The sequence below is a fragment of the Humulus lupulus genome, chromosome 7, assembly GCF_963169125.1.
Source record: "Humulus lupulus chromosome 7, drHumLupu1.1, whole genome shotgun sequence".
NCBI lineage: Eukaryota > Viridiplantae > Streptophyta > Magnoliopsida > Rosales > Cannabaceae > Humulus > Humulus lupulus.
Genome location: NC_084799.1, coordinates 198,136,429 through 198,159,463, shown reverse-complemented (window position 1 = coordinate 198,159,463; position 23,035 = coordinate 198,136,429). Strand labels below are relative to the sequence as shown.

Below are 23,035 nucleotides of genomic sequence, written 5' to 3'. Positions count from 1 at the left end.
GGTAGCTGTTGTTGTACGAGAACTCGATCAGCGGTAAGTACTTGTTCCACGATCCTCCGAAATCAAGTACACATGCGCGTAGCATATCCTCTAAAATCTGAATCGTACGCTCGGACTGCACATCTGTCTGAGGATGGAAAGCTGTACTAAGACTTAACTTAGTACCCATGGCTTGCTGTAAGCTTCTCCAAAATCTTGACGTAAACACTGATCCTCTATCTAATACTATTGTCTTGGGGATTCCATGCAATCGTACAATCTCTTGGATGTAGATGTCTGCATATTGGTCTGCCGTATAAGAAGTCTTAACAGGCAGAAAATGAGCCGACTTGGTTAGTCTATCTATGACTATCCAAGCAGAATCATGCTGCTTATTCGTCTTTGGCAGACCCGTCACGAAGTCCATGGCTATATCGTCCCACTTCCATTCTGGTATGCTAAGCGGTTGCAATAATCCTGCAGGCCGCTGATGCTCTGCTTTCACTTGCTGGCATACCAGACACTTAGATACATACTCCGCTATATCCTTCTTCATCCCTGGCCACCAATAGACTGCCTTGATGTCATGAGTCATCTTGGTAGACCCTGGATGAACTGAGTACGGGGTGCTGTGCACTTCTTCTAGGATCGTCTTCTTAATACTTTGATCGTCTGGCACGCATACCCGATCCTTATATCTCAATAAACCTTGACTGGATATTGAGAAATCTGTAGTCTTGCCTTCTCTGATTGCATCCATGTGTGTTTCTAGTGTGCTATCATGTCTCTGACCAATCCGTATGTCCTCTAGCAGATTCGATTGGATAGACAAGTTAGCCAGCTTGCCTACAACAATTTCTATTCCAGCACTGATAAGCTCCTGCTGTAGTGGCTTTTCTATCCCGGATAAGGCTACTAAGTTCCCATAACTTTTCCGGCTAAGTGCATCGGCAACTACATTTGCTTTCCCTGGGTGGTATAGGATTTCGCAGTTGTAATCCTTTACTAATTCCAACCACCGGCGCTGCCTCATGTTAAGCTCCTTCTGAGTAAAGAAGTATTTTAAGCTTTTGTGGTCCGTATAAATCTCGCACCGTTCTCCGTAAAGATAATGGCGCCAGATTTTTAACGCAAAGACCACCGCTGCCAACTCCATATCGTGAGTTGGATAGCGTTGTTCATACTCCTTTAATTGACGTGAGGCGTAGGCTATCACCTTGTCGTTTTGCATCAACACGCATCCCAATCCTAGCTTTGATGCATCGCAGTAGACAACGAACTTATCGTTGGGTGTTGGGACACTAAGTACTGGTGTTGAGCAAAGCTTATCCTTAAGTAACTGGAAGTTTTCCTCACACTTATCATTCCAGTTAAACTTTTGTTGCTTCCGGGTCAGGTTGGTAAGTGGAGTGGCTATCTTAGAAAAGCCCTCTACAAACTTTCTATAGTAACCTGCTAGCCCTAAGAAGCTTCTTACTTCTGACGCGTTCTTTGGTCTAGGCCAATCCTTCACGGCCTCTACCTTCGATGGATCTACTGCAACTCCGTCTTTCGATATGATGTGCCCGAGGAACGCCACTTGTGAGAGCCAAAACTCGCATTTCTTGAACTTCGCGTAGAGTTGGTGCTCCTTCAATTGTGTCAAAATCATCCTCAAGTGTTCCTCGTGCTCCACTTCATCCTTGGAGTAAATTAAAATGTCGTCGATGAACATAACGACGAATTTATCCAAGTAGTCTTTGAAGACACTATTCATTAAATCCATAAACGCGGTTGGTGCGTTAGTAAGACCGAAAGACATAACCAAGAACTCGTAGTGTCCATAACGAGTCCTAAAGGCTGTCTTAGGGATATCTTCTCCCTTTACCTTGAGCTGATGATACCCGGACCGTAAATCGATCTTAGAAAATACAGTCGCGCCTCGGAGTTGATCAAACAAATTATCAATCCGAGGTAGCGGGTATTTGTTCTTAATTGTTACTTTATTAAGCTCACGGTAGTCTATGCACATGCGCATACTTCCGTCCTTCTTCTTCACGAATAGTACCGGAGCTCCCCATGGTGAATGGCTTGGCCTAATGAAACCCAAGTCTAGGAGTTCTTGTAGTTGCGTCTTTAACTCCTTGAGTTCTGTAGGTGCCATCCGGTATGGTGCCTTAGAAATAGGCTCGGTGCCCGGTACAAATTCTATCATGAAGTCTATTTCTCTAGTTGGCGGCAATCCTGGCAAGTCATCGGGAAATACTTCTGGAAATTCTTATATGACTCGAACATCTCCAACCTTAAGTGATGTCTACTTCTCCACATTCGTGATGCTGGCTAAGAACGCTTGGCATCCTTTCTCCATCATTCTCTGAGCTTTGAGAGATGACATTAACGGGGTGCGTAGTCCTGAAGCTTGTCCCATGAAGCACAGTTTCTGGCCGTCAGGAGTCTCGAACATCACCTTCTTGCGTCTGCAGTCGATCGTTGCGCCATGCCGTGCAAGCCAATCCATGCCTAGTATGACGTCAAAGTCTTTGATCACCAGCTCTATCAGGTCTCCTTCTAGTTCTATGTCCTCAATCTTGATCGGTACGCCTCGTACTATTCATGATGATAGAACTACTTTTCCCGAAGGCAACTTGGTTACAAACCTAGTTCTAAATCTTTTACTAGGTTTGTCTAGTTTTTCTATCATTCCTAACGAAATATACGAATGAGTGGCACCCGAATCAAATAATACATGACATAAGTTATTGAGGATAGAAACCTGACCTGTGTCCACCTTGTTGCTAGCATCCGCCTCTCCTTGGGTTAAAGCAAAAACCCGAGCAGGAACCATCTTTTCATCCTTCTTCCCTTCTGGTTTTTGCTGAGGACAGTCTCTTTTACGATGCCCTTCTTGACCACAGTTGAAACACTCCTTGGTGTTGGCGCGGCATTCTCCAGGATGCTTCTTCTGACATTTGGCACATGGCTGATATTCCACGTAGCCCGACCTATTTCCCCCATTATTTGGTCGTGCCCTTTTATTGTTGTCGGCTTGCTTGTTGTCAGGATGCCTTCTCTTCTGTCCGTTATCGTTGTTGTTGGACTGATTGTTGCCGCTATTGCTAGACTGATTGTTGTTCCGACTGGCCTGAGGTTGGCTCTGCTGTCTGGGTTCAGGCTTGCTGGCTTCTTCTTTGCTCACGTTGGCCTGCAACCTTTCTACTTCAATTGCCGTCTCAAGAACGTCGGCATATGAAGTGTTTCCCGGGTTCGCTAGTTTCACCCCCATCTCGATCTTTGGTCGGAGTCCTCTCACGAATTTGTTCACCCTCAGATAATCGGTTGGAACTAACTCTGCCGCGAACTTGGCTAAGCGGTCAAACTGACGAGCATATTCTGCCACTGTTAAATTCCCTTGCTTTAGATTGGTGAACTCCTCAACTCTCGTAGCAAGTACCGCTGAATTGTAGTACTTCTTGTGGAAGAGCTCCACAAATCGGGTCCACGTCATGGTGGCAGCATCGTGGGATTGCTGGACCAAATCCCACCATATCCTGGCATCTTTCTTGAGTAAAGACGAGACGCAGGATATGCGGTCAGCATTACTGAGGTTCATGTGGGCTAGGATCGGCTCCACAATCCTTAGCCATTCTTTTGCTTCAAAGGGGTCCGTAGTCCCTTCGATGTTCGGAGCGTGCTGCTTGCGGAACCTTTCGTACATTGGCTCCATGTGCTGCACAGGATATGGAACGTAGTTCGTCATAGGCCATCCCCCATATGGACCAACTTGTTGGGGTGCTAGGGCCATTGGCTGTGGCTGCGGCTGCGGCTGTGGCTGTGGCGGAGGCTGAGGCTGAGATTGAGCCTGTTGGCGTTGTTGCTGCAGAAGTTCCTCGACTTGCTGTCGCAGTCTGGCAATCTCTGCAGTGTTGTCAGCTGGCTGTGCCGGCGCGTTGCGGCGAGTAGTAGCACGCACTCCCCTTCGGTGAACAGTAGGAACGGCATTGGTCGCTGGAACATCGTTGGTGGCGTTTCCGTTGGTGCGTGCGGATCTTCGGAGAGACATCGTAGCAGAGTTCTAACAGTTGAAAGAAACATGTTAGAACTTTTTCCTAATAGGCTCTAAGGCAAAAGCTTATGCTAAAACAAACATATCTCGGACCTATTCATTATGACTTTTTATGAAAAATTATATAGGTCTTTATTTATTATTAGAGTGGGTTTCTATACTTAAAAAAAAAATCATCTTTATTTTCTAAGTGTGTTTCTAATCATCCTATATGACTTAATTCTCAGGCTCGGAACTTATCTTTGTTCCAAAGTTAACCATATTGAGGGAGGGCTGGGATCAGTAAAATCGTTCCCACTACTAAGGCCCCCTAACTCTCAATAAGAAAACCAGGTTCATTGATTTGTATCCACCCTCACCGAACTTAGTCATTATTCATTTTATTTAGTATTTATTATGATTGCAAAAATAGAATCAAACTCACACATGATATTCAAATAGCATGTTTATTCATTTGGAAAACAATTTCACTTATTACAATAAAAAAAAAAAAAAAAAAACAAACACTAAAAACTTCTAATCTAAAAATCGGGATCTTCTACATCCGATCCGTCATCTAACATATCATCATCTATTTGCTCATAATCATCATTATCATGAGCATCGAAATGTCCTATAGGTAGGTTGGTGAGAATCCTATTCTTTTGCTCATTGGTGAATTGAAACTCAAATTTTGCGGTAAACCTAACTAAGAGGAAGTAGTATCTCATTGCTAAAGGCAATTCATCCTCCTCACGCATTTCTTCCCATATTTCTTCTAAGGCTGCTATTACAGAATGAAAATCCTTAAACAACCTAATTACTAATACATATTGTTCCGTTGATCTTAGCATTATTTGTTTAGCCTCTTGAAGGCCACCTATCTCTTGGTGAAACAAAAGCAACCTTCGAGTAATCCTTTCTAGGGCTCCTACGGTGTTTCTTGGCTCCCTTATTCTTTTTAAAGCCTTAATGGCTCGGATATCTTGGTAGGTTAAAGCACCGTTCATTCTCAACTGAAACATAAACACTAAAGTTGTTAGCTATACACATAGACAAAGTAACTTGTAACTTAAACACTTACTTGGCGGTCAGATTCGGAGCTTCGAGCGTGTGTATCGAAGAGAACTTCATGCGAAGGAACCGTTTTCTCTGATACCAACTGTAATGACCCACTAATCTAGACTATTTGGACCATTAACAAAACTATACATAAACTTACATTTTTACGAAAATACCACAATTTCATTTAGTAACTTGTAAAATAAGAGTTACTTACAAATAAGTAAAATTCTAATAAGGATATGGGATCCCGTTGTCTTTAAAAACAAAAGATGATTTTAAATAAAAGACATTACATAATTGGAGCGGAAAATACACATAAAACCATAAAAACATAAAATGAGACTACATCCTCGAATCAAATAACGCTCGGTCCCTTGACTCCATTCACCATCGATACACATCCTCTAAGCGTCACGAATCTTTTCGCCTCTAAAGCTTATTTCCTGCACATAAACAGAAAGGAATGAGCCTAATGCCCAGCAAGGAAAATCTAACACATAGTCATATACATAATTTCATAAGAAACATAAAGACTTAACATAATACATATAACATACACTTATCATAATGGCCATTATTACTTGGGGTCCCATAGACTAAACAAGCATATGCCCATGGAGTTAGTGGGGTCCTACTAGCTAAGTAGGTCATATGCCCATAATCCATTTGGGGTCTTGTTAGTCATATGGGTCATATGCCCAAGCCTACAAACATACATACATATCATAACACATTAATAACATAAAACGCATAAATAACATAAGCACATAACATATTGATTCTAGCCTATTTTCCTTACCAAAGTTACCGGGATATAATGGACTGAGTTGGGACTTTTTGGAACACTCCTAAAACCATAAGAAAGAATGAGTCTAAAGAAAGGAGATGAAATGAAAGAGATGGAAAGACTAAACCATTTGAGAAACACGCTTACCGAACTTATGTGCTCAAGAACTTAGATTCCCTAACGAAAATGAAGATTAAGGTTAGAGATTGAGTAGAAGACTATGAGAAAGAAAATAACATAATACAGAAAGGAACTAGAGTTTCGGTTACCTCAAAGACTTGAAAGACCAATCTACACCTCCACCGAAATACTATAGAACTCCCTTCCCAAAGTGTTTGATAAGCTTATGATGTTTAAGCTTATGATTTTCCCAAACCAGGTGTTTAAACTCTCACACTCACTTAACACTTGTAGCTTCTGAACTTAGAGTAAAAGGTGAAGAAATGGCTGGGTACTAGGTCCTATTTATAGAGTTTGGGAATTAAAGTATCTTGATTTTACTTGAATAAAAATAATGGCTTTTTAGGTGAAAATCATTTGAATAATCGTTCAGCAGAGGCTGAAGACTCGTTCAAAAGATGCTGGACTGTTGAAGGTGGCTGAAAGGAAATGAATTCAAAAACGTTTGAAAACATACTGGAGGAGGCGATATATCGCCTGGGCCAGTATGCCCGAGGCGACCGTGCATTTTCGTGTTTTCCGTATCTACGTGTTGCGACATATCGCCCCCTATAGCTGCGATATATCGGCACACGCTGAATAGTTAAACACGAAATTACACATTTTTAGCTAAGTTTGAATGGAGTAAACAGCCTTGACTAAGCCCTCAACATACTCAAAGCTGCTGACTGACCCTATAACATTCAAACTTTACTCCTTATTAAATTTAATCCTAAAAAATACTTAATCCTTAATCACCATTCATAACATGTGCTTAATATCCTATTTGTTGATGTCTAAACCTTATAATATAATAAAGATAATTCTTAATATCAGTCACATTAATCAAATCTTAGGTTATACTTAATATTCTTAAACTATAGGTTAAACTTAGAAAATCTATAAGTACTACTATGAGTGTCCAAATTCACAGTAACAAAGATAATACTAGACATACTATAATACTACTAAATAACTAGCTAAGTAAAGTTCTTGGACTCTACAACCATCCAGCTACTAAAATCCAGAGGCCAAGCTACGAACCCCAACCAATTAAAGATGCTATTAACCAACCGATTAGAGAGACTGCAATCAAAAAACAGATGAGAATGACTCTCAAGACATCTCTCACAAACCGGACATAACATTGAAGTCATATGAACATGCAGCCTGCTGAGATTGTCCTTAGTTAAAATCTTAGAGTTAACCACCTGCCAAAGCATAAATCTGTGTTTAGGGAGAATTAGTTTACTCCAAACAGTCCTATAGTAATCAAACCTTTGCTGGACCAAAAGGCTGTTATACAAACGAGAAGTCTGAAACTTCCCTTGCGCACCAGCAGAGAAGATTGCAGCAGGTCTAAAATGATCCTTGAGATGACAAAGCTTCCTCCAATACCAGCTACAATCTCCTTTCAATACATAATTCCAGATGTTAACTCTTTTCAAATAAATGGAATTGATCCATTTAACCCATAGCAAATCTGGTTTAGCAGATATAGCCCATACATACTTTGCTAAAACAGCTCGATTCGAATTAGCTCCATCTCTGAATCCCAATCCACCATAGGCTTTAGGGAGGCAAACCTTCTGCCAAGAGGGGATGTGAATCTTGCTTCTCTGCCCAGAAGTGCCCCACAGAAAACCCCTACAAATCTTTTCAATTTCCTTGACTATGCTTTGAGCACTACAACAATTTTTCACTTTTAATGACTCTCTATAATGACTTACACCAATAATATAAGTCATTAAAAGTTTTCAGGGATATTTAAAGTCTAATGGTGTAAGTCATTAAAAGTTCTTGTTAATGACTACCAAGGTAAGTCATTAAAAGTGATGGGAGACGTTAATTTAAAAATATAAGTATAAAATTATTTATTTATAAAATATCAGACATATAAGAGCATCTGACGTCTCCCTTGGGAAGACGTGCCAGACATCTAACGTCTCCCCTGGGGAGACGTGCCAAATGGGACGTCTCCCCAGGGGAGACGTTAGATGTCTGGCACGTCTTCCCAGGGGAGACGTTAAATGTTTGGCCTAATATATATATATTCAGCCTTTCTTTCTTCTTCCCCGAGCGCACGAACCAAAGGCGGAGAAGGGAAATTTTCTGGGCGATTTCAGAGCCATTTTTTGAGGATTTTGGCCGATAAGTGTTGTATAATATTTAGGATAATTTTCATGCCTATTGTCTCTAGTTATTAATGAATTGATATTGAGATTTAAGGGTTTATGAGTTGCCGTTTTTGGTGATTTTTGGCTCAACAAAGTGGATTTAAAGCATATTTGAGGTAGGATTTCAAGATTAAACAATGTATTATAGTTAGAATGGTAGAAAAAATTATTTTTGTGCATTTTTTTATATGATTTGTGGGTTTTATTAGAAATATTAATTTAAAGTATGAAAAATAATTTTTATGTATATTTGAGATACTATATTGTTTAATTTTAAGATGATACCACATTATTTACTATTTAAAAATTTTTATTACTATTTAATCCGAAAATTATACATTTTTTAATTAATTTTTAATATTTGTTAAGTATATATATGTAAATATGTTTTTTCTAAAATGTATTTAATAATTGTCTAAAATAAGAAAAATAATTTATTTTTAATTTTACATAAAAAATAGTAATTCGAGTTTATAATGTTTATAATTTTTTTTAATTTATATTATTATTTAATTAGAAAATTAAATATATTTGTAATATTTATTAAAATTTAAGTAGCTTATTTATATATAGTTATGTTATTTTATTGATTTAGTAATCTTTTATTAATTAGTTAATTAAAATTTTTAAGTTGTGGTTTTAACTGAGATTTTTGCTTCAAATTTTCGATTTCAAGCACACATTTGAGGTTTTTAAGTTTCTAAAATTTTAATAATAAATTATTGTTAATCTAATTATTTAATGAAGTTTGTTTATTAATATTTTATTTATTAATTAATTTAGTTTTGTAGGTTGTGAATTTAATAGCAAAGTGCGCTCTTTGAAAAGTGAAGTAAATTTGTTAGCAAGGACTATATAATTGCAAGTTGTACATACATTATCTTCTTTCATATTTTAGTATTATTAAACTTTTGTTAGAGGGGTTTAAATATCTTAAATATTCATCCATAGTGAAGTAGGTTCTGAGAATAAAATTGTGTATTTCGGTGATAACAGAAGGTTGAGAACTGTGTGTTTTAGTGAAGTAGGTTCTGGAAAATTTGTTTGTGTGCTGCGGAGCTATAAAGAAGAAACTTATTGTGTGTTATTTTAATTTTTTGACTTGTTGTTCACAGATGGTTAGATCACTATTATAGGGGAAATGCTGCTCGATTTTGTCTAGAATTATGTATTTTATTATTCTATTATTATATTTGTATTGTGTTGTGCTTATTCGATTGGATTTGATTAGATTGACAGATGGTTAAGTTACTAATATAGGGGAAATACTGTCCAATTTTTCGTATGCTTATTTAGTATTTTTTTTTAGTTTAATTTTTCATAGACATAGTAGACATAGTTAACAATTTATTTATTATTAAAGTATATATAATTAAATAATAATTAACTAATATATTTTACTTTGTATTTTTTTGTAGCTAAACACTACGCCATATACACCACCACATATTAATGAACTGCGACAACACTGGGCGAACCATATGCTACCGATAATTCAAGGTCATCGTCCCACATATTAGTTTTTTTTTTTACATTTTATTTCTTACCATATGTCTAGCTATGTAACGCCCTCGATAACCAAGACCGTTACACTGTGTGTTTAAAATAGTGCAAGACTTGCTAATCAAGTCATTCAGACAAAGTGTAGACTCTATACCATTATCAGAGTAGGAATAAAAAGATTTTGGTCACAAACAGGCTATTCTCATTAAAAATGACGGTTTAATACTTGGAGACTCAAAATAGGGTTTAGATGTCTTAGTTACAATAAATTCTAGAAATTACAAATAGTTCAAGCCACTCTAATGGCAAAATATACATTTTAGGTTTCCGTTCCTGTACAATTTCTCGACCGTGGCGGCCGAGCAGCTGACGATGTACACCTCGCCCCCAGAGCTCTCCAACTCATGGTCGATTCAGCTTACCCTTGCCTTTACCTGCACCACGTAGCACCCGTGAGCCAAGGCCCAGCAAGAAAGCATAATAACATAGCAAAATCAGCAACACTTATCAAATATTTCACAAAGCTCAACCAAGAATTCAATATTTCATAACATTCATCCAAATAGTGATAACAGTTGTCATCTAGACAGTCAACCAACTATATCCATAACACAATATTCACAGGTATAATCAGTAAGTTATCATATCCATCAAATAACATTCAGGGTTGGCGCCCTTAGTCGCACCCTCTATTTAACACACTGTCTTCGGCTCATTAGGGCCGCCCCCAGTGTAATACTCACTGACTCAGGCCAACTTAACCGAGCTCAGTGACAAATAAGCTGCCTCAGCTCCCAGTGGCCGGGCCGCGCCCCAGTGCGCAATAGTGATTCCGACACTCTTAGGCCGGTAATCGCGTGTCCCATGGCATAATAACACCATCTCTCGACATGATATACAAATGTAGGGAGCTCTTAGTCCCATCGTGTCCACCTGGTTAATCACATTCACATAACAATGCATACAAACATAGGGAACACTTAGTCCCAACCTAGCCACATAATCAGGTGCAGCTTTCTTACCTTTGGCTTTCAAACGAGCTAGTTATAAGCGATGTTCCTTGAGCGCGATCCGATCCCCGAGCCCTAGCTTAGCACCTAGTCACAACCAAGATAAAGGTTACCATTAACAATCTTAAATGAGCTTCTAAGCCAAGTTCTAGTCCTCGGAACATTGAACTTCACCAAATATGGTAAAAGACTCAACCCCGAGCACCCTAGGTTAAATTCCCAAGCCTAAATTCTCAAAATCCCAAAATCCCTTAAGCGCCGCGGCATGGGAAATCCATGCCGCGGCATGGCCCCTTGACAGAACCCTCCATGGGCACAAAAACAGGTAAGGGCCGCGGCATTGCTTGGACCATGCCGCGGCCCGCCCTCCTTCCTCAGCATGCCACAACATCGAAGGGCCGCGGCTCACCAAGAACCATGCCGCGGCCCGACCCTTCGAACCCAGAAAAAACCACCATTTTCAATCTCTAAACCTCACCTAAAACCATCCCAAAGCCCCCAAATCAAAACCAATTAATAATAACAACATTATAATGATTTAGACAACACAACCCAACCGAAAATCCAGCCTAAGACTCACCAAAATCCCAACTCCAACTTCTGAAATTTCAAACCCACAAACTCAAAACCAGCCATGAAAACTCTCAAATTCAACCATCAAACTTCAAATTAATCCTTACCTCAGCTGTAGAATCGTTCTAGCATCCAACCAGCTTCAAGCCCTTCAACTCCTCAGGTTCATATCCCTTTATTCCATCCAAAACTCAAACTTAAAAACTATCTCATTAAAACCCAGAAATTCACATCAGAAAACCTTAAAACTTACCTCAATTGACTGGCTTAATTCTGCTAGTTCTTCAAGCTTCAGCAAAGTCCCTAGCCCCAAGCTCCACCCTGAGCTTGCTCTAGAATTCCAGCTCCAAAACCCACAAGAAATGGTGAAGAGATGCCCCAGCCGAATGAGAGAGAGTGAGATATCTAAGTGTTCTGTTTTCCTTTCTTTCCTTCTTCTTTTCTTTTCCTTAAGTTTTTAAGTTTATCTACAACCTCCACTAACATCAAAAAGCAGAACATAGCCTAACCTTAAGTAAGCCAAATGACCACCTTGCCCTCCCAATAATAACTAAACCTTTACACATTCTAAGGGCATTTTAGTCATTGCTCCCGATTCCCACTAATTCCTCAAGTGTCTTAAATATTTACCACTTAATTCCCGATACCTAACTAATCTCCAAATATATTCCTCGATGTTAAAAATAGACTCCAATATGCTCACTGAATTCCCGTTTATACCCCTAGGCTCACCCCGAGCCGGGTATAAATCCCCGCCATGACTTTTTCGCTAATTTGCTCACTAGGATCGTCTCAAGTCGTAGATCACAGATATATCCACATAATAATGTGGTCTCAAATTTAGCTTACCAATATATACGCAAGTATGCAATTACGCTCTCAATGAGCCAAATTACCATATTACCCTCACAGCAGAGTATATAGCCCCATGCATGCCTTTATCATCATATAATAATATGACCCACATAATCATGCATATAATCATATAATAGCACAATAAATCAATTATGGCCCTCCCGGCCTCCTAATCAAGGTCCTAAACCTTATTAGGGAATTTGGGTCGTTACAAGCTAGCTAGAGTAATATTTATTAATTTTGTATGTTTAACAACAAATATTACAATTTTGTATATTTAGCTAGCAAAAACATATTATATACATATTTCGGTTTTATTAATGAAAATTCACAATTTAAATTTGCATATAATTTAGATTTTTTAATTAATATATTTAATTCTATTTCAAAAAAAATTAATATATTTAATTCTATTAATTAATATACTGAAAATAATTATTTAATTATTTTTTAAAAAAAATATTACAAAAACCAATGATGTCTCCCACGGGGAGACGTTGGAAGTCTACAAAGTCTCCCCATGGGAGACGTTGTAGGTACCTATGATGTCTCCCATGGGGAGACTTTGTAGACTTCCAACGTCTCCCCCTGGGAGACGTCATAGGGTGTACGTGTACAACTAATGACGTCTCCCAGGGGGAGACGTTGGAAGTGTACAAAGTCTCCCCATGGGAGACGTCATATATGGCCACTTTAGATGGCTCCTGCAACAACGTCTCCCCTAGGGGGAGACATTAAATGTCTACAATGTCTTCCCCATATATCCATTAAATGCTTATTTTGTTGTAGTGGAGGCAAAACAAAAATTGTCATCCAATAGTTTCGAAGCCCAAGCAATACAGAGTTGATAAGTTAAATCTGGCCAGCAAAGGCGAGATGTTTACTCGCCCAGTTCTGAATCTTTAAACGAAATTTCTGAATTATGACGTCACAGTCTTCATGTCTCCATTTTGTAGGCCTCATGGGAACCCTAAGGTACTTAAGTGGAAAAGTACCTTCAGACAGATTTATTTCATGTGCAATCCGAGTTCTATCATAGCTAGAGACTCCTCCAAAAAAGAGTTGAGATTTTTGAGAGTTGATGGAAATACATGAAGCAGTAGCAAATTCATCAAGAACCACCTTGACACTTCTAATAGCTGGGAGAGAACCCTTACAAAATAATAGCAAATCATCCGCAAAGCACAGATTAATAAGCTTGAGACTTTTACACATAGGATGAAATCTAAAGGGGGAATTAAGGGGTGCTAGTTGTAAGCTTCTTGTCAAATATTCCATTATAAGGACAAACAACAGAGGTGACATGGGATCACCTTGTCTCAGCCCTTTCTCCTCTTTAAATTTTCCTTGAATTCTACCATTCATCAGTAGAGAATAGGATGTATTCCGAACACATGACATAACCCAACCTATGAATTTCATAGGAAATCTAAGTGCTTTTAACAGGTCCTCAAGAAACTCCCAATCTACACTATCATAGGCCTTACTAAGATCTATCTTGATAGCACATCTTGATGAAGTAGACGTCTTCCCATAGTTTTTGATGAGATCTTGAAAAATCATTATATTATGGGCTATAGTGCGACCTTTAACAAATGCTCCCTGATTGGGCTATACAAGATCAGGGAGAACAACAACCAGTCTCTTACAAATCAATTTAGCCATACACTTGTACAATGTGGAGCAGCAGGCTATAGGTCTACAATGTGTAACTAATCAAAAAAGGTTGAGTGTTGGTTTGTTCTCTCCCATGGCGAAGAAGAAGAAGCCAATGCGTAAGCCAATTCTTCGAGTAGGAGAGCAAGATCTACAGCTAAGTTCAGAAGAGAAGACTCCAATTCATGAATTGGACAACGATCGAGTGTGTAAAGGCAAAGAGTTTGCTGTGATAGGTGAAGAAGAAGAGACTACAGCTGCGGATTTGAACCGCCAAATTGAAGAGGTCATTGGGTCGGGAGAAAAAGGAACCCAGGGTTTTACAACGGTAGGGGAAGGAATTGATGATTCGACTTCTACGAAGACTTCGTGGGCAGACAAGGTGGATGAGGGAGACTTTCAAGCTTCAGCTCAGAGGCAATGGCAAAACTTCACGGCAAGTAATTTGTCCTTTTCGGACCAGAAGCTTGAGTTCACTTAGCCGGTTTATAGGGAGGGACATAAATTTGCTAGAGTTGATGTTGAGGAGGTCAAAATGCAATCCGCTAATTGGAGCTCGGCAGTTATCTGCATGGTGCTAGGTGCAAACCCACCTATGGCTGTATCTGAAGGGTTCATAAAGAGGGTTTGGGGTCATCTTGGGATAGCTCAGATAGCAAGAGTGACTATGGGTTTAACTATGGTTAAGTTCAATGATGATGCAACAAGGGATCATGTTCTAGAAAATGGCATTATTCACTTTGATAGGAAACCTGTTATAGTTCGGCCGTGGACGACAGATCTGAGTGTTGTTCGACTTGTGCGATCTATTCCTCTTTGGATTCGTCTACAAGATTTGGGGCTTCAATATTGGGGTAGCAAATGTCTCAGTGCCCTAGTGAGTACAATTGGTAAGCTAATAATGGTGGACAAATTCACAAGGGAGTTTTCTCGTATTCAGTATGCTCGAGTACTGGTAGAAATGGAAGTTACTTATAACCCCCCGAAAAGTATTCAATATATCAATGAACATGCCCAAATCATGGAGCAGGGGGTTGAGTATGAATGGTTACCAATTAAGTGTAAGACTTGTGCTGGTTTTGGTCACTCAATGATAGATTGTAGGCAGGATAAGAATGCTCAGTGGGTTAGGAAGGAGCCTATATCTAATATGGAGAAAAAGGAACAGGGAACTGGCGAACTTAAGGATGTAGAGTTGAAGCAGGTTGTGACTCAGGCTAGTTCAGAAGACAGCAAGGTTCAGGTCGTCCCAGATGAGACTCTATTACCTAATAATGAGGTTTCAGCTGGGAATGAAAAAAGTGATCAGGCTAACCAACCTTGGCTTACCCCAAAACGAGTTGCTGTTCAATCTAAGGAGGGACAGAGGTCAGAGTTTAATGCTAATAATGTAGGTCAAAAGAACAAGAAATCAAACAAGTTTGTGGTGCTTCAAGAGCCAATGGTGAGTGGAAAAGAAGGTAACTTTATTTCAGTTTCCTCCAATCGATAGCTGTAATATTTTGAGTTGGAATGTTAGAGGGCTGAATGGTTCTAATAAACATAGCCCTATTAGTGACCTTTGTAGTAGAAATAAAGTAAAAATTATATAATCTTGTAGTACAGAATATATTGTATTTTTATAATTATTGAAAAGAGTGAGCAAATTTAAATTTTTTTGGTTAAGTTATTTTGTCTTGTAATGTGGTCAAATTATTTTGTCTTGTAATGTGGTCAAATTATTTTGTCTTGTAATGTGGTCAAGTTTTATCAATTTTCAATAATATAAAATTAATATATTTATTTAAAAAAATGTTTGTTTCTTTTTATTTTAATTAATATTTTAAAAGTTAATTTTTTAAGAATATATTTTACTTTGTATTGTAGTAATTTTTTTTTATATAAAGAAATATATTTTTCTTTTTTCTTTAAAAAATAGTTAATTTTTTTGTTAAGATTTAAAAAGTTGTTTTTATAAAAAATTTAAATAGTAAGTTAGTTTAGTAAATTTCATCAAAGTATATATATATATTGTATTTTTTCTATTTTTTTTTTAAAGTGTGTTTCTTTTTATTTTGGTTAAGATTTAAAAATTTAGTTTTTTTTTAAAAAAATATTCAAAAGTGAGTTAGTTTAATAAATTTCATCAAATTATTATGTTGTAGTGAGAATATATTTTAGTTTTTTTTTTTAATTTTTGCTTCACATTTAAATAGTGTTTTTTTCTAATAAAAGTAAATGGTGAGTTAGTTTAGTAAATTTGATAAAATTATATTATACTATAGTGGAGAATATATTTTAGTTATATATCTTGTTGACTCTCGATTTGGCCAATGACACGGAGTAAAAAATACGACAAGAAATGAGATGATAACTAAGAATGGAATCTAATAGTAATGAATAGACACAAACGATTTATAGTGGTTCGGCCCCAATGGATGGTAACGACCTACGTCCACTTAGTGCTATTATTAATATTGAATCCCGATGCCGTGATCAAAGAACTAGGGTTCTTGAGTTTCACAAACCTTAGGGGAAATACAACTGTTTGGAGGATAAGCGCACTGAATGCTCTTTCTCTCAGTATTCAGAAAAAAAGATTCAAAAGCCAAAAAATCCCTTCCTTGAGCTCTCTTATGCATATTTATAGGCTCAAGGGGGGTTACATGGGTCGATGGGCCTTAACTGTAGAGTCCAAGAACTTTACTTAGCTAGTTAGAAGTAGTATTATAGTAATAATAGTTTTATTTTTATGACTGTGGATTTTGGTTCATACCGGGAATTATTTGGACACTCATAGTAACACTTGTAGATTTTCTAAGTTTAACCTATACTTTAAGAATATTAATTTTAACCTAAGGTTTGATTAATATGACTGATATTGATGGTGATATTTATTATATTATAAGGTTTAGATAGACCCAATAAGAAAGTAACACTTGTCACATGTATGTTTTATAATAATTAAGTATTTTTGAGGAATAAGTTTATTAAGAGAAATATTTGAGTATCCTAGGGTCTGTCAGCAGCTTTGAAAACGTTAGAGGGCTTAGTCAAGGCTGTTTACTAAATTCAAATTAAGCTAAAATTGTGTAATTTCGTGTTTAAATATTCAGCGTATGCCGATATATCGCAGCTATAGGGGGCGATATATCGCAGCACGGGGATAGGAAAAACACGAAACTTCGCACGATCACCTCGGGCATGCTGGCCCAGGCAATATATCGCCTCCTTCAGTGCATTTTGAATGTTTTTGAAAATGTTCTCAATTCAAATCTTTAACCTCTTGATAAGTCCAGCATCTTTCTGAACGAGTCTTCAGCCTTTGCTGAACGATAATTCAAATATTTTTCACTTAAAAAGCTATTATTTTATTCAAGTTAAATGAAGATCTTTTCATTCATAAACTCTATAAATAGGACCTAGTACCCAGCCATTTATTCATTCATCAAGCTAAGTTCAGAGGCTTCAAGTTGCTAGATTATTGTGAGAGTGTAAACACTTGGGTTAGGAATTATAAGCTTAATCATCATAAGCTTACCAAACACTTGGGAAGTAAGGTTTATAGCTCATTTCGGTTCAAGGTTTAGATTGGTCATATAAGTCTTCGAGGTATTCCAAAACTCTAGTCCATTTCTGTATTTTTTTCCTTAAAATTCTTATAGTTTTCTACTCAACACCCTAACTTTATTCATATTTTTGGATAGGAAATCTAAGTTCTTGAACATAAGGTCTTTGGTAAGTATGTTCTTGATTGTATAGTTCGTCCATTATTTTTCATCTCATTCTCTTTAGTATACTCACTCTTCCATTTATGGTTTTTAGGAGTGTTCCAAAGTCCCAACTCTATTCCAAAATAGGATAGGATTTTATATGTTATGATATGTGTTATCTTATAATATATGTGTTATGATTAACCTATGATTTATGTGATGTTTGTAGACTTGGGCATATGACCTGTATAACTAGCAAGCCCCAATAAATTTATGGGCATATGACTTGCTTAGGTAGCAACCCCCACAAATCTAATGGGCATATGACTTGTCTAGTTTATGGGACCCCAAGTAATAATGGCCATTATAGTATGTATGTGACATATGTTTATGATATGTTTTATGTTGCATTATGAATTTTATGTATATGGTTTACGTGTTAGGTTTTCCTTGCTGGGCATTAGGCTCACTCCTTTATGTTTATATGTGCAGGAAAATAGCTTTAGTAGCGGGAAAGGTTCTTGGAAGCTTTGGGAATGTGTATTGAGGCGGAATGGAATCGAAGGGCCGAGAGTTCGATTCGAGGATGAAGTTTCTTTACTTATTGGTTTATATGTATTTTTCTGCACTCTATTATGTAATCCATTTTATTTACAAGTATGTATGTTTTCTTTTACAAACAATGGGATCCCATATCCTACTTTAAATTTTATGTAGTTTAACATTGTTTTACAAGTTTTTAATGAAGTATGATTATTTTACTTGTAAGTTGTATTAAAAATTAGTGTCTATGTATAGTTTTCGTTAATGGTCCAAAGTCTAGAGTAGTTGGGTCATTACATTAACTATCCTTAATATCCGTGTATCGAGGCAATAAAAAGGAAATAATCAACGTAGTCGTTATAAGATTACAATATTTTAAGGAAATAAATCGAAGCATACGACCAGCCTGGTCGCATCTAATCGTGAGGTTTGACGAAGCTAGAGGTAGCTGGTCGATAATCAAACAACACCTCTTTATTTTTACTCTGCCATGTGTCAACCACGTGTGAGAAATCCTTGTCACATCATCAACAACCATTTTTGGATAAACATTTTCCCCCCAAGTTTATTTTACTGCGACCAGCATAAAGAAAACTTAAGAAACCGACTCTTCGCGTACCCCACAAAAATCTGTCAGAGCCGCCCATGCCTTCTCGAAAAAGGTAACTAATCATGTCCAATCAAGTCTTTTCGGTTTCCCAAATAATTTTCTGACGACTATTGCACTTCCCCATACTTTGAAAAAAGTAATTCCATGATTACCTCTTTTACGATGCCACGATCACTTTAAATAATACCCCAAGTTCACATTTTTACTTTTTACTTTTCATTTATCTTCTCTTCTTCAAGAACTCTGAAGAACTTCGACAATCAGAGCCCAGAAAACCCAGAAACTTTCATCACTGACATAAGGAACTTTTTCTCAGACGTTCAAAACATTCGTGTTCGTACTCTAACTTTCAACCAAGTAAGTTTCCCGAATCTTTCCGTCGTTTAAGATGCCATGCAAAACCATTTTATATATGTTTCGTATCTGGGCTCTTGAATGTTCTTGGCTGAAACTGTTTTGGGGTAAATGGCATATTGATCGATGTTTGATAGGGTAGTGAAATAATGTTTTATAGGAGTTAGGAGTTAGTTTGGTAGTCGAGATTGTGGATCTAGGGCGTAAAATCGAAGTAAAAATTCGATTTTTAAGCTAGTTGAAAAACTGGGTTTTTCGCACCCCTTCAGAGTTGAAAAAGTTTTCTCTAAAAAACTTTTTACTTCTGCTTTTTAATCCGTTTCTCAAATTGCTCTTATGAAACTTAGTGTTTTTGCTAGAATGCTGCTAGCCATATAAAATCTTAACTTTTATACGCGAGCAACGTTATTCCAACTCTCAACACAAGTTTTTAGGCTTTATGTTCTCATATCCCCTTCTCTATTCGTAGATTTTCATGCAAGATCCGTGGGGAGGTGAGAGACCAATTTACAACGACCTACTCGCTCAACTACTCGTGGAGGAAGAACAATCGTCATTATTTATTCCAAACATCCCTTTTTCTCGAATTCCACCTAACAGACCTCACTCAAACCCTCCAGGCACTACACCAAATACCCCTTTCCATAACATATGAATATAATAGTATTGAAAAATTATTATGATACATCAAATAATAAAATAATAGGTGGGAAAAAAAATTGGCGGTAACAAATTTTGGAGCCTCGCGTATTAGTAAAGTTATCTTCTACTTTTTACTTTTTCATTTGCCTCTACTTTTTTATTTCCAAACCTCTAAACAATTTTCTATCGCCTACCATCATCGACTGTGTTTCCAATGCAAAAATTGTTTGACTCATACAATCTGAGAAACCATGGCGGCGGCTAACGCTTTGATCGCCATGAGGGAGGCCCTTACGGTTAGTTCTTTCACTCTTAGCTTATTTATCATCTTTATGTACTTATTTATTATTATTCTCATTTTGTTTGGTTCGTTTAGCTTAAGCTCATGGGGCGGTCGAGAAGGAGAAGTAAGAGGAGGTAAGCGGAGCTTTTATTCATCAGGAGCTTGCGAGTTTTGAATTGTAGGAGAACGAGGAAGAGCCGGTTCTGAAATCGAATTTGGAGGAGAAGAAAGAAGAAAAAGAAGAAGAGAAGGATGAGCAAAAGGTTGTTGACATGGATTTGAGTGGAGAAGAAATGGGGAGCTGGAATGGAAGTGATGATGGAAATGAGAATGTGAATGAGGATGGGTATGGGTATGGGTATGGGAATGGGAGTGAGAACGAGAATGAAAACGAGGATGAGGATGAAGATGAGGATAGGAAGAGAGAAGTAGAAGAGAACGATGATGAAGATGGTGGAGTGGAAGAGAATAAGAGTGGAAATGAGACATTCTTTGGCAGTGAAGTAAATAATGGTAGCAGTGAGATGGATATAAGAAGAACGGGTATGGTGGTGGTATTCGAAAGTATCAGTATCCAGTGAGGCCTAAAGCTGAAGATTGCTCATTTTACCTCAAGACTAGAACGTGTAAGTTTGGATCCAATTGCAAGTTTAATCACCCAGTTAGAAAAAAGAAGCAATAAGGTATTTTTTTTTCTTCTTCTTCTTCTAATTCTTCAATTCTTACCCATATAATTTTATATCAATACTTCACCACAAAATGAAGTTGTTTGTGTATGCGTTGTCTTTATCTTTGTGAGTCTTTATCTATTTAGTGTCTTTTTTTCTTTTACCTTTTCCGATATGTGTATCTATATATATGATGTACTTCTTTGTTGGGTTGTGTTATGGTTGGTGGGTTTTGTATGGGGAATTTTGCTGGTTATGGATAACATTAGAGACACTCGTTTTGCTGTATTGTTTGCTCTTGGCATGGAGAAAGGCAGTCAGAATGTAAGGTTTTTATAATTACAACAATTCTAGATACTATAATTTGATCTTTTTCTCTTGTTTTGTGAATTTTTTCATTTGATTCATTCTAATTATTTGAATGTTAAAAGTTATATATTATAAGATTTCAGGAGATTTTTTTACTCTCTTTTAATACCACATATTTGACTGCAATGTGTCTTTTGGACTAATAATAAATTTATGGTGCTATAAAATCTTGAGCTTCTTGCAGTATTATTTGAGGTGAGGGGGATGTAAATTTGGAAAAGCGTGTAAATATAACCACACTAGAGGAAAGACTTCTGCAGCACCATTAGCACCAGTTCTAGTGTTTAACTTTGTTGGTCTTCCAATCCGAGTGGTATAACATCATTGTTCTGTCTATATTTTAACCTTTTAACATATAAAAGCTGCAATAGTTGCTTGTGGTCATCTTATGTGGTTTATATCGCAGGGTGAGAAAGATTGTCCATATTACATGCGATATCTATAACATCTGCCATTTCTGTCAAGGTCTGCTGCTATTTTCCGGGTAAGTTATTATTGTACCAGAAATTCTACTCATTTCCATGCTTATTTTAAGGGTATTGATGATACTAAGTTTTGAAGATTGGGAGTCTATTCAAAGATTTTAGTTTGTATTTGACATTAGTTGCTTCTGCTTGCAAACTTTGGTTTTATTAATGTACTTTATCCTTTATATGACTTCAATATGTTACTTTTTTTCTTGAATGATCCTTTTTTTTAAGAAAAAAATATTTGGTGGTTGCTTTTTGATGGATGCGAAACTATGTGATAAGTTTGTCTAAAACAAGTAGGAGAATTATTAAGAAATAACTTAAGAATCATGTTTCGGTGATGAAAATAGTAATCACCCTTACCCTTGTTATATTTATTTTTATCATTTAAGTGATGCTTTTTTTCTTTTAAATATGTACTGGATACTTTTCTCCTAATGACTGTGAAACTGATTTATATTTCATGTAACACAGTGGGTTCTTCAATAGTACTATTTTTTAACAACATTTAAGAATTCTGTTCATGTAATCTTTATGGTGGATGGCTCTTGAGAGCTCTCCACCACATATATAATTATATTTCAAGCTTACACACACACACACACATATATATTTAAATATATACATATATTGATTGAAAATAGTTTATTAAAAAATAAGATACTGTTTTTTAATTGAATTTGGCAGTAGTTTCTGCTTTCTTCTTGTTTTTTTCCTGAATGTTTGTTGGAGTTATCAATTTAAGTGTTGATTAGATGTGTATTTTTTTGTTTAACTTATCCTTTTTACATATTTACGACATTACCCATTTAGACAACGGGGATTAATTTTTGTGGGAGAAAAATATGTTGTATGTGTCATGAGTTTCTATAATTTCCATAGGCTCTCACAAATAGCATCTAATTTTCTGATTTGTAATGCACTAGAGTGTTTTGATCCTATTGTAGCAAGATCTGGTCGTGATTTGATTCCTGTTATGGTGTATGGGTAAGCAAAGTTAGCCTATTAGTTTGTGATTTATGTGATAATATATTGGCAAGCAAAGAATCTTAATTTATGATGTCTTTTGCTTTGGAAATTTGCAGAAGAAACATTTATGGTCAAGAGTTTGGAGGAATGTACTGTGTAGTTTTAACTGTGAGGTACTACGCCTTTTCTAATATTATATTGGGAAATATTTTATGTTAATGTTCTTTCTTTAATTGGTTATTGATACTAGTATAATACCTTTCTTCTACAAATTCATCCATCCACACAGGTCTATTGTTGTATCAGCTGGTCTTCTTAGGATATTTGGTCGAGAGGTAGTCGAGCTTCCCATAGTGGCGACAACTAGAGAACACCAAGGGAAAGTAGGAACAAATGAAACTTTGATTTTTTTTTCTTCTTCTCAGTATTTTAGTTCTCTTTTCGTTAATGTTAAGAAGCAGAAGAAGAATAACTACTAAGTTGGTATATTTTTGTTTGTTATAACAGGGCTATTTCCAAATATTATTTTCATGTATAGAGAAGTTGTTGGTTTCCCTGAATGTGGAAAACATTTTTCTTCCTGCTGCTGAGCAAGTAGAGTAAATCTGGACAAACAAGTTTGGATTCACAAAGATGAGTGATGATCGAGT

General features: G+C 36.9%; 1 protein-coding gene and 1 long non-coding RNA gene across 2 annotated transcripts; both read left to right on the top strand.

Annotated features, from left to right (window-relative positions):
* The first annotated feature begins 19,877 nt into the window (after positions 1 to 19,877).
* LOC133792555 (uncharacterized) lies at positions 19,878 to 20,490 on the top strand. Its single transcript, XM_062230462.1, has 2 exons — positions 19,878 to 19,922; positions 20,092 to 20,490. Exons 1-2 carry the CDS (start codon positions 19,878 to 19,880, stop codon positions 20,488 to 20,490), a joined length of 444 nt encoding a protein of 147 aa, XP_062086446.1.
* Positions 20,491 to 22,347: 1,857 nt separating this feature from the next.
* LOC133790105 (uncharacterized) lies at positions 22,348 to 22,763 on the top strand. Its single transcript, XR_009873897.1, has 3 exons — positions 22,348 to 22,403; positions 22,502 to 22,558; positions 22,675 to 22,763. It is a non-coding gene; the product is annotated as an uncharacterized LOC133790105 (long non-coding RNA).
* Positions 22,764 to 23,035: the final 272 nt, after the last annotated feature.

Excerpts from the sequence above, each read along its gene's own strand:
- LOC133792555 (XM_062230462.1), top strand. The coding sequence starts at position 19,878 with ATGGCGGCGGCTAACGCTTTGATCGCCATGAGGGAGGCCCTTACG. Across the intron at positions 19,923-20,091 it reads CCATGAGGGAGGCCCTTACG|GAGAACGAGGAAGAGCCGGT; the intron begins GTTAGTTCTTTC and ends TTTGAATTGTAG.